The sequence below is a fragment of the Ranitomeya variabilis genome, chromosome 4 (assembly GCF_051348905.1).
Source record: "Ranitomeya variabilis isolate aRanVar5 chromosome 4, aRanVar5.hap1, whole genome shotgun sequence".
Classification (NCBI taxonomy): Eukaryota; Metazoa; Chordata; class Amphibia; order Anura; family Dendrobatidae; genus Ranitomeya; species Ranitomeya variabilis.
In genome coordinates, this window is record NC_135235.1 from 305,135,986 (window position 1) to 305,152,657 (window position 16,672).

General features: G+C 39.6%; 1 protein-coding gene across 1 annotated transcript in view; it reads left to right on the forward strand.

Moving 5' to 3' along the window:
- ESPN (espin) overlaps positions 1–16,672 on the forward strand; it is a 283,637-nt gene that overhangs the window by 210,174 nt on the left and 56,791 nt on the right. Inside the window, exons 8-9 of the mRNA XM_077250372.1 lie at positions 10,384–10,548; positions 11,112–11,304. Of these exons, the coding sequence (XP_077106487.1) occupies positions 10,384–10,548; positions 11,112–11,304 (358 nt within the window). The remainder of the gene's footprint in view (positions 1–10,383; positions 10,549–11,111; positions 11,305–16,672) is intronic.

Below are 16,672 nucleotides of genomic sequence, written 5' to 3' on the forward strand. Positions count from 1 at the left end.
CTGTACAATCCAGAGTGCCTTCTCCTCTTATTGCAGATGTAGCAGTGCTGAAATTGTCCTGTATCTGTTTTGCTGGTGCATTGTTATAACTCCTCATCGTATATGGAGAATCACACGTAACTCCATCTTCTAGCTCCGCACTTGCACTACATCTTTGGTTTTCTTAGCTCTACGCTGCATTTACTTTCCTTCCCTTGTCACAGTATTGGCCTTGTGCAGCTATTCCCTATATCCCTTTTGATCTTTGCTTCCCCAGAAACAAAGACTTCCTTTTCCTCGCGCTCTGCATATTTCATTAATCGGATATTTGTCTTTCGTTTTAACCCCATCAGCTCTGTAGTCACGAGTCCAGATAAACGCTGCGTACTTTGCGTATATAATGGGGATGAGATTACCCTGCTCGTATTGGACCATAAAGCGGCCGCCGTCCGTCTGATATCCACTCTGCATCCTATGACCTCTAAAGCTGGAGTTGTCACATGTAGGAGAGTTGGGTTTTGTCATCTGCCTGAACTCTGCAGCATAAAAACTGCATGTAAAAAATCTACCCACATGGTGCACCGCCAAGGATTATATGACGCATTCAGCTCTGCTACATCTGCCGGTAGGTGATTCAGTCCGGTTTTTGCATGGCACGGTAAAATCCCCCTCCGTCTGATTGGCTGCAGCGCTGCGAGTGATGTCATGTCAGCGAGATCCCATAGGTTCAGCTCTATGTAATTCATTAGAGAGTTCATGTAATTTGAGAGGTTGGATTGAGTGAAACAGGTGTGCTGTGCGGAGGTGTCATGTAACTTGTCACAGACAGACAGGTATATTCGTGACTGCAAGCCAAAGAAGACACAAAGGTAAGATCTTTTTTTTTATTATTTATTTCATTTTATCATCATTTTTGCTTTATTTCTGCTTATTATTTTCTGCTCTTGTGTTGATTGTTTTCTTGATACGCAGTTTCCCAAGTTAAATATTAACTCTGTCTTTCCTACGAGTCCAAAATACGTCTATACCTTCTGTACGGCTGCCTTTTTTGCACAGCGAACTTATAACATTTTTTTGGAGATTTTTAGTAAATATTTGAGCATTGTTTTAGTTTGTGCATTTAATACAATACTTGTATATTAGTTGATCATTCTCCCTAGCATTTGTATTGTACTATGGCAATATACTTAATTGTTGTCCATCTGGTACGGTATTTGTATCCTTTTTTTATAAACAAAAAATACTTTTTTTTTTGTTTTAAATTAATATATTCTATTGATGTAGAATATAGCCCTTTAGTCCTGATCGATACATACAGTATAATATAAGCCAGGCTAATTTTTTTTTTATTCTAAGGCATGTGTTTTTTTCATATACTTTTTAGTAGTATTATGTAATACTCACACGTTTTTGTGAAAATTTTACAAGTTTTATGGTAATGGGTTTGATAAAAAAAATTGTTTATTTTAGTTACTGGCTGCTAGTAATTGCATATTTCCAGCCTGGCATTGGTGAGCCTGAGTTTTACGTAAATGATATTTCATATATTTCTATTGTGACATGTTATATAACTAGATTATTAGTGAATGGACACATGTTGAGCTTGCCGGACAATCTTAAGGACACATCTATTATCTTTTTTTTCAAGAACAACTGTAGTCTTTTGGATATTGTTTTATGCAATAAAAAAAAAAATAGAATTTATAGAAAACTGGATAACTTTAGCCACAATGGTAATGCCCAAAATGTGCTGAAAACCACGATTCTACTGTTTTATGCATTTCTAAACATCTTTAATAGTATCATAATTCCAAGATAAAAATTGATCGCAGGTATTGGGCATGATATGGTTTGAAATAACCCAACTTGGCCTTTGAAATCTCATTGTACGGTAATATTTGTGGGATTTTTTGAAAATACCATTCACTCCTATGCCACATTTGGTTTGTGTGAATGAGGTCTAATACTCAATAGCATCACTATAATGCACCGTAGGGTAGGGCCACACGAACGTTTTCTCCACATCCGAGTAAAATAGTCTGATTCGTCTGATCAGACTTTGATCATGGTTTTTCTTGGACGCAGAGAGAAAAAAAATAAAAAAGTTTCTCCGCCTTCTTCATTCTGACTGTCCATGAAAATCAGACCTCAATTGGATGACTTGATTTTTTTAAGGGACCCAAAGACTTGCATTGCTCCAACACAAAAATCAAAATCGGGTATCTCATTGTTTTTGCAGACCACTCGGTACGTGGAAGGAATCGGACATGTGCACAACCCCATGTAATATCATAGTTACAAGTGCTATCCATGAAAACCACCGATGGCACTCGTCTGATAAAATAAGATGTGTGAATGTTTTTCTGGAACTTACATCAGGGTTCACATACTTCGTGCACATAATGTATGTCATTGAAGGCTAGCCACTGTTATATAGATTACATATGGCTGTGGGCTAAAATGAGTGGGAATTAGATCTCGTATGGCCCAGTGATGATTGGGTGAAAGATGAGTGATGTTATCTCTTTCCAGGAACGTCTCCAATGGTCTGAAATGCTCCCACAGGATGGACTTGACGATGGAAAGGGGTACTGTTGAGGGTGGACAAATGTCTTACAATTCATGCATGAATATCAATTCAGCCTATACATTTAACGCTGCTTTCACTCATCCGATATTCATGATCCAAGTATGGACCTGGAGTGTCCAGACTGGACGCGGGTCTCCTGGTCTAAACTCAACAGTTTGATAGATGCTTGAGAGGTCAGGAGTCGGAATGATTGGGTAAGGAGTCCCACGGCCAATCCAGACCATACACGAACTACGAAAGTCGAATGTGTGGAATTGGCCTTGTGCTACGTCAGATTTCCTCAAAACCATATTGGTTGGGGAGATCTTTGTATAATCAATTGATTCAGGGAAGGGAGCAGATATATAAGCTCACTCCAGCCCTACCAAAGACAGACAGATTATTGAAGGGTGTCCTTAGGCCCAGTCCTACCCACAGGTTATTTCCCGTATAATCCCGTGATTTCAAATACTACACGTTTCACTGTTGTTTCGTAGTCTACAGTCATCTCCTAACTAATGGTTTGCCGACTTTGTAAGCTTGAAGGAATATTTACACATTTTTCAAGATGCCTCATTATTAGGGGTGTAGCCATGGGCTTGCAGTTTTCTCAAGAACATGGAGGCTTGAGGCCCTAAAAGATCCCTGTGCCCAACATGACAAGACCAATAGAGTTACAGATCCGTGATACTTGAGGGCAATGTTGAACATTTTTTCAAATTTCGCCACTTTTCGTTGGAACACCTGAACGGAGCTGAAGGCAATAACATATATAACAGTCTAACATCAAGTTTGGCATTGTTTTCGGAAGTCAGTAGATATGTTTTTCTAATCTCCTACAACCCCTTTAAGTTTTCCCTTTGCTATTTATGGGTGACAACCAATAAATAATAATCTTTCACAGACCGCTGGTAGGGAAATCTACACTTATAAATACGTCCATGTACTATGTGATTCATCCCTGGCAGCATTACTAGGCAGATCATATATATATATATATATATATATATATATATATATATATATACATGTATATAAATGGCTGACTTGGGAATGTTGAGTTAAAAGAGAGTGGTCCTGTGTTCAAGATCCTCGTCTTTTGACCATAACAGAAAATAGTTACAAAGAGCTTATACAGCATCTCTCAGGAGGACTTGCCATGTCTTGCCTTACATAGACAGTTTACCAAGTTGATTGGGCACTGCGTAATACTAGATTTCACCAGTGGTGGTGCTGCAGGGAAATGTAACACTTGTTTAGAGATTTCCTCGCAGATAACAGCAGATCGCTGGTGATACCAGAAGGCCGACACTTTGTGATCAGCTTGTTTTCCAGGAAAATGTCAAAAATGGAATATCTAAAGTAGATATATACAGTAGTTGTTTCTATCTACAGTAGCTTTCACATAAACAGATACAATAGATAATGGCTCCTGTTCATCAAGATTTGTGATTTTCTCTCCAGTCTTGATCAAGGGGCATGGTGGAGTCAGACGCTCCTAGTTCATGAACAGATGCACGCCTCTTCATGAATCTGGAGCGTTTGACAAATGACATGTGCTTCTGTGCTCCAGTCAGTGACTGGAGTGAGGTTTCTGGTGTATGGAAAACCACAGCTCATCTATTTCATGCCCCCACTTTGCTCCCGTCCCACCCCAGTCTTGCCCATATCAGTAGTGCTGGAACAAAATTGGCGTGAAAACACCAAAAGTTGAGTTGCACCAAAAAATTGAACTTTTCAAAGCCTTTACGCCACTTTTTTTCGAAGCTTTGATAAATTCAGCCAATATATTTGGAAGACCATTGACATATATGTAGACTTACAGTCTTGACCAAAAATTTGGGATCTCAAAAAGTTAGCTACTTTGGTGTTTTTAGATCTTTTAGTCAGATGTTTCTGTGGTTACTGAAGTACAATTATCAGCATTTTATAAGTACTTAAACTTTTATTCACAAATACATCAAGTTTATTTAAAGACTTGATAGTTACAGTGTTGACCTTTATTTTTCAATCCTTCTGCCCTTCTTTCTGGGAGCTGGGTATCAGCTTCTGGGCCAAATCTTGACAGATGACCGCACCTTATTGTCTAATCAGTGTTTGGAGTTTATCATAATTTTGGTGTTTTTCTTTGTCTGACTGCTTTTTGAGGATTGACCACAGATTCTGAATGGGACCCAAAATGTCAATGTTTTGTTCACTGAGTCACTCAATTATGACTTTTGCCTTGTGATTTGGTCTCCATCATGCGGGATAAAGCATTGCTATGCACTGTGTGTGCAGATGCAGTAGGACCTGGCTGCTGCTTTTTCTGAGCAAGCTCTGCACTGATGTTGAACTGATCTCATAGCTGAATCTTCTTTAGGAGATGGTCAGGCTCTCGATGCACTTTCATAGGTGCCCTGAAGCCACCTTCGCAGGAATTGATCTTCTCTCTTTGAATTTCTTGATGATCCAATAAATGGTTGATTTAGGGGAAATCTTATAAGTAGCAATTTCCTTGCCTGTATAGCCCTTGTGACATAAAGCAGTGATGACTGCACGTGCTTTAAAGGGAACATATCACCTGGTTTGGCCGATATGAGATATGACCACCACCTTTCAGGACTTATATACAACATTCAATAATGCTGTATATTTTCCCCCAACCAGACCTGTAAAAGAAGAAAAATAACTTTTGTTATACTCACCTGTGGGGCGGTCTGGTCTGAGGGGTGTCACTCTTCTTGGTCTGGCACCTCCATTCTTACGATCACTGTCCTTCACTGTGGCTAACGCGTCCCTGTTTCATCCACACAGTGTCCTCAACATCGCGCTCCTGACAAGGCGTACTTTCTGCCCTGTTGAAGGCAGAAGAAAGTACTGCAGTGCGCAGGTGCTGGGAAAAGTCAAAAGCCCTGGTGCCTGCTCACTGCCGTGCTTTGCTCTGCAGTCAAGTGCGCCTGCGCAGGAGCGTGATTCTGAGGATACTGTGTGGATGACGCAGGGAAGCGTCATCCACGCAAAGCAAGAAGGAGGACGGCGATCATAAGAAGATGGAAGGCACCGGACCAAGACCAGCGACACCCATCGGACCGGACCGCCCCCCAAGTGAGTATAATAAAAGTTAGTTTTCTTCTCTTACAGCTCTGGTTTGGACGCAAGATATACAGCACTATAGAATGCTTTATATCAGGACTGAAAGGTGTTGGCCATATCTCATATCAGCCAAACCTGGTTACTGGTTCAGTTTATAATGACAGAGTGATATCAGCTGCCTTGTCCTCGTTAACACTTTCTCCTGAGCTAAAGAGATCACCGAAATATTGAATGCAGGTCATTTTGTGGCAGGACTAAAACACGATGGAAATAATTGTTTTGTGATTAGGTTAATTTTCATGGCAAGGAATGACTTTTAAATAGTTTGCAGTTCATCTAATTACTTTTCATCACATTCTAGAGTTAATGCAAATTGCCGCTAAAGAAACCTGAAAATTTCTGTCTGTCTAACAACTGTATAGGTGCAGAATATATATAGACTTATTATGGTGTTTGATGCCTTATTCATGCCACATTCATCACAACCAATACTGTCTTACTGTCTTAATACTGTCTTATTAGCTCAGTATGACTACCTCTGCAATACCATCTTGTCTTGCAGTTATTTAGTCTTTACATACAAATCCCACAGATAACTTACACATGGTGACTTTTTTTAGTCTCCATATTATTTCGCAAATTACACTTTATCGGCATTGACTTATCATTGACTAATTAGTTGCACAACATAGTGCACAAATCTAACACGTTGATAAACTTAATGATAAACCTCTTTGTACAATAAATAGTCTTCTCATCTTAGCTTTGCCGATAAGCCAGCAAAATATGCAAAAGTGGATTTTACATATTTGGCAGAAAAGTCTCATTTACTTAACTCAACAAATGCGTGCAGCTTGGTATTTACTTAGAAGAACCTAATTATTGTATAGTTCACACACCTTCCTAAGCTGTTAACTGTCTCAGTGCTAAACTGGTAGGAATTATACTGGTGCCCAGTATAACCTGTAGTCAAAGGACCAACTTCAACCATATATATGAGACCTGGGCATAACATGGACCGAGACAGCTGAAGGATTGAATACAGTGGCCCAGGGGCACCATTATGCGACTGCACTCCCCTCCGATGTTACCTCTATGAGTGGTGAATATAGTGGAGGAGGAGGGAGCCACTGGCTCCTTTTGACACTATTTAGCTTGTGCAACTGAGACATCAGGCGCGATGACTTCACTACATCGCGACTGCTTTGTGACGCGTCAGTGTGCACATAATAGACTGGAGCAGAGCACTGGGGGAGTGGGAGCAAGGTGAGTATGTGGTTTTTTTTTTAATATGTATGAATGTGTGTCAGATGTGCGTATGTATATAGGAGGCTATGTGGGGGCTCATAATGTATATAGGGTGGCTGTGTGGGGGCTCATGCTGTATATAGGGGACAAAGTGAGGGCTCATATTGCATATAGGGGGCTATGTAGGAGCTCATACTATATATGCTTATACCATACTGTATATAAGGAGCAGTGTGGGGGCTCATGCTGTGTATAGGGGCTGTGGGAGCTCATGCTTTATATAGGGGGGCTATGTGTGGGATCATACTGTATATAGGGAGTTCTCAGCATACTTAATTCTGCTCATTGTTAAGTAATATAATTAATATTGATATCAAATAATTATAATTGATAAATGAAATTAATATTGAGCAGAATTATGGCCCTCCACAACAGTCACGGTCTCTCTTGTGGTCCTTCAGGAGGAAAATTAAAATTGTTATAAAATCTGTTTTTGAAGTACATTTCCACCTCAGAAAATCAGCAGTAATTTTATGTTTCATGGCCATAAGTATTTGGACGTCCCCTATAATTAGTAATTTAGCCATGTCTGTTCCACCCATTGATGGAGGTTGCATGAAATCCAGCGTAGAGCCATTCAGTCTCTATGGACAGGAATGAGTAGTAGCGGTTGGGGGGTGTTAACTCAACATTGCACAGTAGTAAGGGTGTAGGTGTATGGAGTGCTGAAGTAGCAGTCACACCTAATCTCAGGTGCCCCTTTGCCACATAACACTCTATAATTATAAAGGGCATGTGGTAGTTTGTGGACTTTTTGCAGATATTGCTCTTGAGATCCAGGACTGACAAAATATGTATGTTTTCTAAGTGATGGGTGCAGGAGGGCAATGCCAAAAAGCAACCTTTCCTTGAATACATGGCTGCACGCTAAATTACGGCCACAAGTAACGTAAAGCCAAGGTACATCTCTGGACATTGTCATAGGATGAAGACTTTCCGATGAGTGAGTTCACAGAATTTTAGCTCTATTAGATCTTACTTGGTGAATTAGAAGTTATTATGAACAAGACCAATAAAAAAAATCTGCAGACCTGAAAAGCTCACCAAACAGGGCGGGCTACCAAATGTTGAAGGGTGTATTGTGTGATACATGTGCTCTCGGTTATAACACTCATCAACTGTTCCTGGAAGCAATGTGAGTGCGAAAGCTGGGTATTTATGGCAGAAATAAGCCTGAGATTATTATGTGCGGTTGCAAGTATCGGACAGAGTGGTGTAAATCCCCTTCTACTGGACTATGGACCGATGGAAACCTGTTCTCTGGATGAATTAAAAGAAAACAAAATAAAAATGATCGAAAACTGCTGAAATCGCTATGAAAATTAAATGGTGGTATCAATATATTTGCATGTTTTCAATGTTGTTCCATAAGTAGGCAATATGGGATTTCTGCTGATTTCTAAGACCAGTAGATATTTCTGAGCTCTTGTCCCCAATGATTCTGGATTTTATGTTACTCATCACTGATCTTATACAGTAAGTTCACACGGAGCTATATCATTCAGAATCATGTTTCACTTTCCGCCACACAAAACTAGTTGAATTTTTCCCTACAACTAGGCTTACTGATCGTCAAGATGATGCCAGAAATCCAAGTAAAAAAAATTGAGCCTTGATTCATAGTAAGCTGTGCCAGGAGCAGATATATCTTTGGTGAAACCTGTAAGGTTCCACATGGGCGTAAGAGGTCCCATTTCCACCCCCCCCCCCCCCCCCCAAACCAGGTGGAATTCTGCCTGTGTTTGCCGGAGAGCCATGCTTATACTTACTCTCTTTCCATCAGGAGGTTCATGGACATTTTTATGGCAGGAATAGACCAGTCTACATCCAATATGGATTCTTATTTTGGTTCATGGCCCTGAGTGTTTGTCATCTAGATTCGATACCAAGGTTGCCAACCGTCCAAAAATCTTTGGGCAGTCCATATAAATAAGACACTTTTTGTCCCCTGTCCGTAAAAAAAATTGCTGCATCCATACATTTTTGGAAGATGGAGAAATCTTTGCAGTTTATGGCAGTAATTATCATGCATTTACAGTGAAATCAGCCAATGTCTTCATAGAAGAATTTTGAGCTGTAGACACATATCACTTAAAATTGTAATCCCATATTATGATTTCGCACTGTGTCTGTAAAGAATAGTGACTGTCCATTATTTTTTTTTGTAAGCTGTCCAGAAAAAGTAAAACATCAAGTTGGCAATAGGGATGAGTGGGTCCATGGAAGTTCGGGTTCTGGTACACGACTCGAACTTTATTCCAAAGTTCGGTTTGAGTACCAGAACTGTATCCAAACTTGAACCAGAACCCAAACCCCATTGAAAAGAATGAGTAACCGAACTTTTGAGCTGGAAAATCGCTCTCTGCAACAGACTTTCCCCGAAATTTCGAACATTGCAATGGACTTCCAGGAGAAGTACATGTTCGGCGTTTTGCACCGGACACTGATTGTCCAGTGTGAACCCCAAACTTTTAAGTTCAGGTTCGCTCATGTCTAGTTGGCAACCTTGTCTGATATGTGATGTCTCAAGTTATAACTATGAAGACGTGATTTGTTTACAGTAGATAACATACGGGACTTTGTCTTCCATTCCTGTCAGTCCACCCATTATATAGGCAATCTTATCAATAATTATTGATTGTACCAGGGAACTTTCTAGTCATTGTACTAACATAGTGAAGCAAGAGTGAAGAAACTGAGAATTAACTATTTTAATATTACAGTAAAACAAATATTAAAGGTTCTTGAAGGCTCTTGAAAGTCTATTATGCAGTCCCACTTCGGTCCCAAATATTATGTGAAATCAAGAGCAAGATCATTTATCTTCTTATTACATTTTTATATTACAATGAGATCCTGGGATAGAAGTAAAATCATTTTAATTGATGATGATGATGGATGATACTAATTCCTCACTGTGTGCAATGTTTTAGGAGCTTTTGTGCTCCCCATATCTTTATATGAGCTAAGGCATGGGTTACAAGTTTCTTCTTGTTACTTGTTTCCAAAAGCATACTGGTAACTTAATACCTTCCCAATAAGGTTGTCTAGTTTGTTTCTCTGGAGGACTCAGCCCATAGATTTGAATAGAAACGTTGTAATGCTTTATTTCTCCTTTGGAGGCGCCCAATTAGTCCGCAACTTTGTTATCAGTTGTATCCGGTTGAAGCCCTTATATATGGGAGCCTAGCCTAGTTTGACTTAAGAGCATAAAGAAATTTACAGGCAGTCTGGGCGCAATGTGGAAACTTAATCCTATGGTTGACAAACCAATTTCTGGAATCATCGATGGGTTTAAGTACCGTAATTGAAATTTGATGATACACACAACTATAGTGGTTTTGCATTCCTAATTGTTTTATTGCTGAGCATAAACTATATAACTGGACATTTTACGTTGTCTTACTTCTCTCCAGCCATACAAGCTTGTCCGCTTTCTCTTGATTTTACAGTTGACGTCACTTGAAGGTAGTCCAGAAGGACTTCGGAGGGCTGACTCTTGCAGAAAGTCAAGAAACTTCAATAAAAAGCCCAGCACCGGCGATTACTATAAATACATAGGGCAGAACACATCAGAAGCACCTCCAGACCATAGAAAGATGGCACACAGTGAGGAGGTACGTCGGTGAACAGTTGGCATTTTTAAAAAAACATTTCATTGGAAAGTATTCGTTAAAAAATACTATCAACTGTTTTTTTATTAATAGCAATGAAATGAGAAATCTGAATAGATATGGATGGAGCTGTCAGAATAACTATATAACAGCATGAGCCATGATCAATAGATCAAATCATAGAAAAAGAATATTGCATGAAAACATACAGGCAATAGCACAAGACTTTAGTTATAGAAGGTGCTAAGGTAGCAATTGTACTTGGGCTCTGGAGCTTGAGAGGAACCCAAGTGCCAAAACACCATTCGGCTTTGAAACCCAGGAGGTTCAAGTAAAACTTCAGGAATAGTTGGTAGCTTTACATACATGGAAGTTCCTGGTTTAATGCCGAATTTATGTCAATCCCGGACAGTTAGGTGAAATTTATTTATTAGGTGGCGTTATTATCATATTTTTTGTGGACATTCAAAAATATTTTGTTAATTTTTGGATTACATGTAATTTAAAAATATCTAAAGTATTCTGAACTCTCGTGATTGACGCTTTTGCTTCTCTCTTTGTCAAAGGGTTCTCTTCTCGCAAATGAAAGTGTGCACAATGGTAACGCCTCTGATAAAAAAACCATGGGGAATATACCGCCACCTCCAATTCCCCCACCTCTTCCAGAAAACCTGTGTTACCCGCCGCCTCCACCTCCCTTGCCAACCGAGGCTTCCATCTCAAGGTCCATGCAGCGACGCTCTTCTAACTCCACAGGAAGTAAGTCTTGGATACAACATTTCGAAGGCCACTTGATGATATAAAGTCGAAATTCCTGTAGATTCCAGATGATTTTTCTCTTGTATACTACAGAATATTATATTTAAGTAATTTGTTAATTCTGTACTTTGAAAGAACAATTAAAAAACTGTGTATACCGTTGCAAAACCTAATTTGTATTCCTTTGCTCAATACCTATAAAATGAAAAATGAATACACTATACGGGAGATCCACAACAAAACATTTCTACCGTTTTGTTTCTACAAGGTTGCAGATTGTGCATCTCCATGGTAACAGACAACAAACAAACTGTGTAGTCAGATCCTGCCGTCAAGTTCCCTTCTTTTTTTTACATTTTTACATTTCTGCCTATCCTACCAATGTCCTACCAATATCATAAAGGGCAAATGCACTAAAGTACGACACTACCCAATCGTAGCGTCACACATGGAATGTATTTTCCTCCCTGTTATGGGATGCAAAGTCAGAGAGTAGCAATAGAAACAAGATAGTTCACGGTCAATTTTAACACTTTTACGAAAAAAAGTTTAGATATCGAATGGTAAAGAATTTTTCAAAAATAGCATCTGTTACTATTGCAACTGCTTTTTACACCTTTTGTTGCTCAGTGTCGCCACCTAATGCATAATAATTGTTTATGTGCTCCATAAAGAGTGGGAAGGACATGGCTACAGTAATACTGCCCCCTAGGTAGGCAATATGGTTCTGCATGGTGACTTATAATATCCGCCTAACTTGATCCTTGGAGACACATCTTACCTCCTTTTGATGTTGTTTGATTATTAATCTCCTCTGTGCTTCTTGTAATAACTTGATTTATTTCTTGTTTACCTGCCTCTTAATAGAGAATGTACCTTTTATTGGGTCTTATTGTCAGTGTAGTGTAGTCATTGAAAAAGTGCTATAGGATGTAAGAAGTCAGGACCATTAATTTTCTGTACTACCTTTGTCAAAGAAAGGATCTGTTAATCTATTAAAGATGTAGTCCGAAACTAATATTGATTTTCATCCTAAATGTCTATTTATTTTAATAATATAATAGTTTTTCTAATGTGGTTTAATTAAAAAGTCCCTCAGGGACTTTTTAATTAAACCACATTAGAAAATCTATTATATTATTAAAATAAATAGACATTTAGGATGAAAATCAATATTCGTTTCGCCCTGCCCTTCTTTATTCTAACTACTTTTTTTTGTTTTTACCTATTTTCAATGTGATGATGCTCTGTTTGAGAATTCCTAGTGCATGCTGGTATACTCCAACCGGATGTCATCAGGTGGTCTAAGGATGCGATCACTGCCACAACCTCTGTCCCCACCCTTAAACGAGGCGTCGGGTTGTCAATTCCGATGTATGCTCAATGTAATCTTCCTTCTTACTGTGCAACATTATTCTCAGTGCACAGTGACAGTGCACTTCCTCACTGGTTCTAATGAGAAGCCACGAGATGGCAAGAGAGCGCACTGTCAACACACATTTTAGGAAGAGAACACAGCAAGCAAAGACAGCAGAGACCAGCTTTGCCCCTGAAACAGGTGTCATTTTTGGGAGTGGGACCTGTCCCTGCTTGCCGTGTTCTCTCCTTACATTGTATGCTAACAGTGCACTCTCTTGCCGGATCATGACTTCTGATTAGAATCATCAAGGGAATGCACTGTTAATGTGGACTGAAAAGAATAGCATACATTGTAATTGACAACTGACAAATGCTCAGTATGGCAGGCACTAGTTCAGCCCGTTACTGAACAATGCACCCCCTGACCCATTATGACGAATATCCCAGCATGCACTAGAAATTCTCAAAGAAAGCGTCATCGAAACGGAAATAGGCGAAAAAAAAATAAAAATAAAGCAGTTAGAATAGAAAGGAAAGGTTAGGGATTTTTTTTTATTAAACTACATCAGAAAAATTATTTTATTAAAATAAATAGCGGGACATTTAGGATGAAAATCAATATCGGTTTCTGAACACCCCTATAAAGATGTTTATTGCTGTTAGTATATATGATAAAGGGGCTTCCACTTCCTAACAGCATGAAGAAGCCTTTGAGATTGCAAAGGACTCCAGTCCCTGATGCGTTGCCATCCAGATCTATGTGTCACAGATCAGTGGATGGGGTTAATATGAGACTAAACTGCACGACAAGAGTGACACTGTGCTGGGTAGGACCTCATACCGATACCATATTGATAATTGCACATGAAGAGCTTACATTTGTCTTTTTTTTTTAATTTAATTTATATATATATATATATATATATATATATATATATATATATATATATATATATATATATATATATATAAGAAAATTAAAAAAAAAAAAAAAGACAAATGTAAGCTCTTTATGTGCAATTATCAATATGGTATCGGTATGAGGTCCTACCCAGCACAGTGTCACTATATATATATATATATATATATATATATATATATATATATATATATATATATATATACCGTATATATATATATGTAAACCCTTTTGTTCTATATTTATTATGTTGGCTTTTCTACTGTTTGCCTGCAATTTTACCAATGGCAGATGAGAGAGAAAATCAATAAGGGACAGAGGCTGAGTCATCTTTGTTCTACATTACAGTTCATTTCCTTAGGCCATAAGTGGTTGCTTTTGCTAATATTTGTTTTGTTTGGTTGTGGTCTTAGTGATACTTGTGTTTTGACAAAAAAAAAAAACATGCAAGATCTTAGGTGGTGATGGTGAATATACCGTATTTTGCCGATTATAAGACGCAGCCCAAATTTTGGAAACATTTTTTAATAAATAAAATGGGGGTGCGTCTTATAATCCATTTTAACGGTAGCTTACCTGGGGGTGGCGGTGATTTTGGCTGGATTACAAGAGGTTGCTGTTTCAAGAGGCCGGGGGTGACGGCAGGAGTGAGGCATTGCAGCGGTGCCTGGGTACTCATTAGATGTCAGCGCCAGTGAGCAGAGTCCCCTTTCCCATTCCGTTCCCTACAGTGGGCTTCTGGAAAATGACCACCAAAGGTGGCTCACGCGCAGAATGAGATCTTGTTTCCTGAGGTCTTGATCTGCGCATGCCATTTTCCCAAAGCCCACCGTAGGGAACTGAATGGGAAAGGGGACTCCACTCACTGGCGCTGACATCTAAAGAGCGCCCAGACACCGGAACATCTCTACACTCCTGCCGCCGCCGACCTCCTGAAGCAGCATCCCTGCCTCCTGTGACCCCGCTCCACCGTAAACTCGCTTCGGATTATAAAACGCACTCCATTTTCCTCCCGAATTTGGAAGAAAAAGTATGCCTTATAATCTGAAAAATACGTTAAATATTTCCCTTTCCTTATGTTACATTTCAGCCTTTTTTCACATCATGTTAGTCTCTGTTCACATCAGATGAAACAGTACGTGGGTATTAGTCTCTGTTCACATCAGATGAAACAGTACGTGTTGGTACTAGTCCCGATGAAAGGCTCTGTGGCGTACTCCCCATTGTAAACAAAAAAGCATTCAGCTCGTTATATCTTATTTTACTGCATGCCATTACATAGAAAATCCTACTAGGCTATGAATGTAAAGGAATACAGTAAGTAAAACAAAGTATGCCATTATATTCCACCCTGACGGAGGTCAAAAGGACATTCTTGTGACTTCCGTCAGGGTGGAATGGAGCCCGGAAGATTTGCTTTGCCAGGATATATGGCAAACGTATGGCTGAAACGCAACGTGAACACAAGTTTATGTGAGCACTATCCATGTATGAGCCAGGAATGGTTCCGGCACAATCCCAGATGTTCTCCTGACACAGGCCAAAAGCTGGTCTGGTATTACACTCATTTATATGAGCTGCAGGTAATACTACATTTGCCCTGTAGCAGCATTGATTCTTGAAGGTTGCAGGAGCCGGACCTTTGTTGATTAGTTGATCACCTAAATCAGGGGTGGGGAATTAATTTTCCCCAGTGACTGTGACTGTTGTGGAGGCCGAACCAATAGGCTGAAATTAATTCTTCTCAGTATTAAGATTAACATTTAGATTAATTTTATACTGATCTTTTAATATTTATATAATCATTTACAATATTACTATTGTATCATTTACTACTGAGCTGAATTATGTAGCCTCCTATACACAGTGTGAGCCCCACATAACTATATACCATATGAGCCCCCATGTAGCCTCCTATATACCATATGAGCCCCCACATAGCCTCCTATATACAGTATGAGCCCCACATAGCCTCCAATATACAGCTTGAGCCCCACATAATTATATACCATATGAGCCCCCATATAGCCTTCTATATATACAGTATGAGTCCCCACATAGCCTCATATATACAGTATGAGCCCCACATAGCCTCCTATATACAGTGTGAGCCCCACATAGCCTCCTATATACAGTATGAGCCCCACATAGCCTCCAATATACAGCATGAGCCCCACATAATTATATACCATATGAACCCCCATATAGCCTTCTATACAGTATGAGTCCCCACATAGCCTCCTATATACAGTATGAGCCCCACATAGCCTGCTATATACAGTATGAGCCCCCACATAACTATATACCATATGAGCCCCCATATAGCCTTCTATATACAGTATGAGTCCCCACATAGCCTCCTATATACAGTATGAGCCCCACATAGCCTCCAATATACAGCATGAGCCCCACATAATAATAATAATAATTTTTATTTATATAGCGCCAACATATTCCGCAGCGCTTTACAAATTATAGAGGGGACTTGTACAGACAATAGACATTACAGCATAACAGAAATCACAGTTCAAAACAGATACCAATAGGAATGAGGGCCCTGCTGCTCGCAAACTTACAAACATCTTACATACAGTATGAGTCCCACATAGCCTCCTATATACACAAACCCACACATAGCCTCTTATTTACAGTATGAGTCCCCACATAGCCTCTTGTATACCATACATTATGAGCCCCACACAGCCTCCCTATATAGATGAGCTCCCACAGAGCCCACAATATACAGTATTAGCTCCCTATATAGAGCCCCCACATAGTTTCCTATATACATACAAACATCTCATACACATGAAGAAAACTCAACAACAGCACATACTCACCTTGTTCTCGTTCCCCGGTGCTCTGTTCCTGTCTCTTGTGTACTGACTCAATACACAGCTGACGCAATGAAGTGACGCCATCTCGTCTGCTATCTCTCACACGCTGATTGCTGGAAGATGGAACAGGCTGCTCCATCCTCTACCAATGTATTCACTGCTGTCTGAAACCCAGTGACAGGCGGTGGACAAACGGAGGGCAAGGGCATGGCGCAGCTTGTTGGGCACTGTTTCAGCTCTTCGACTGTCTCTG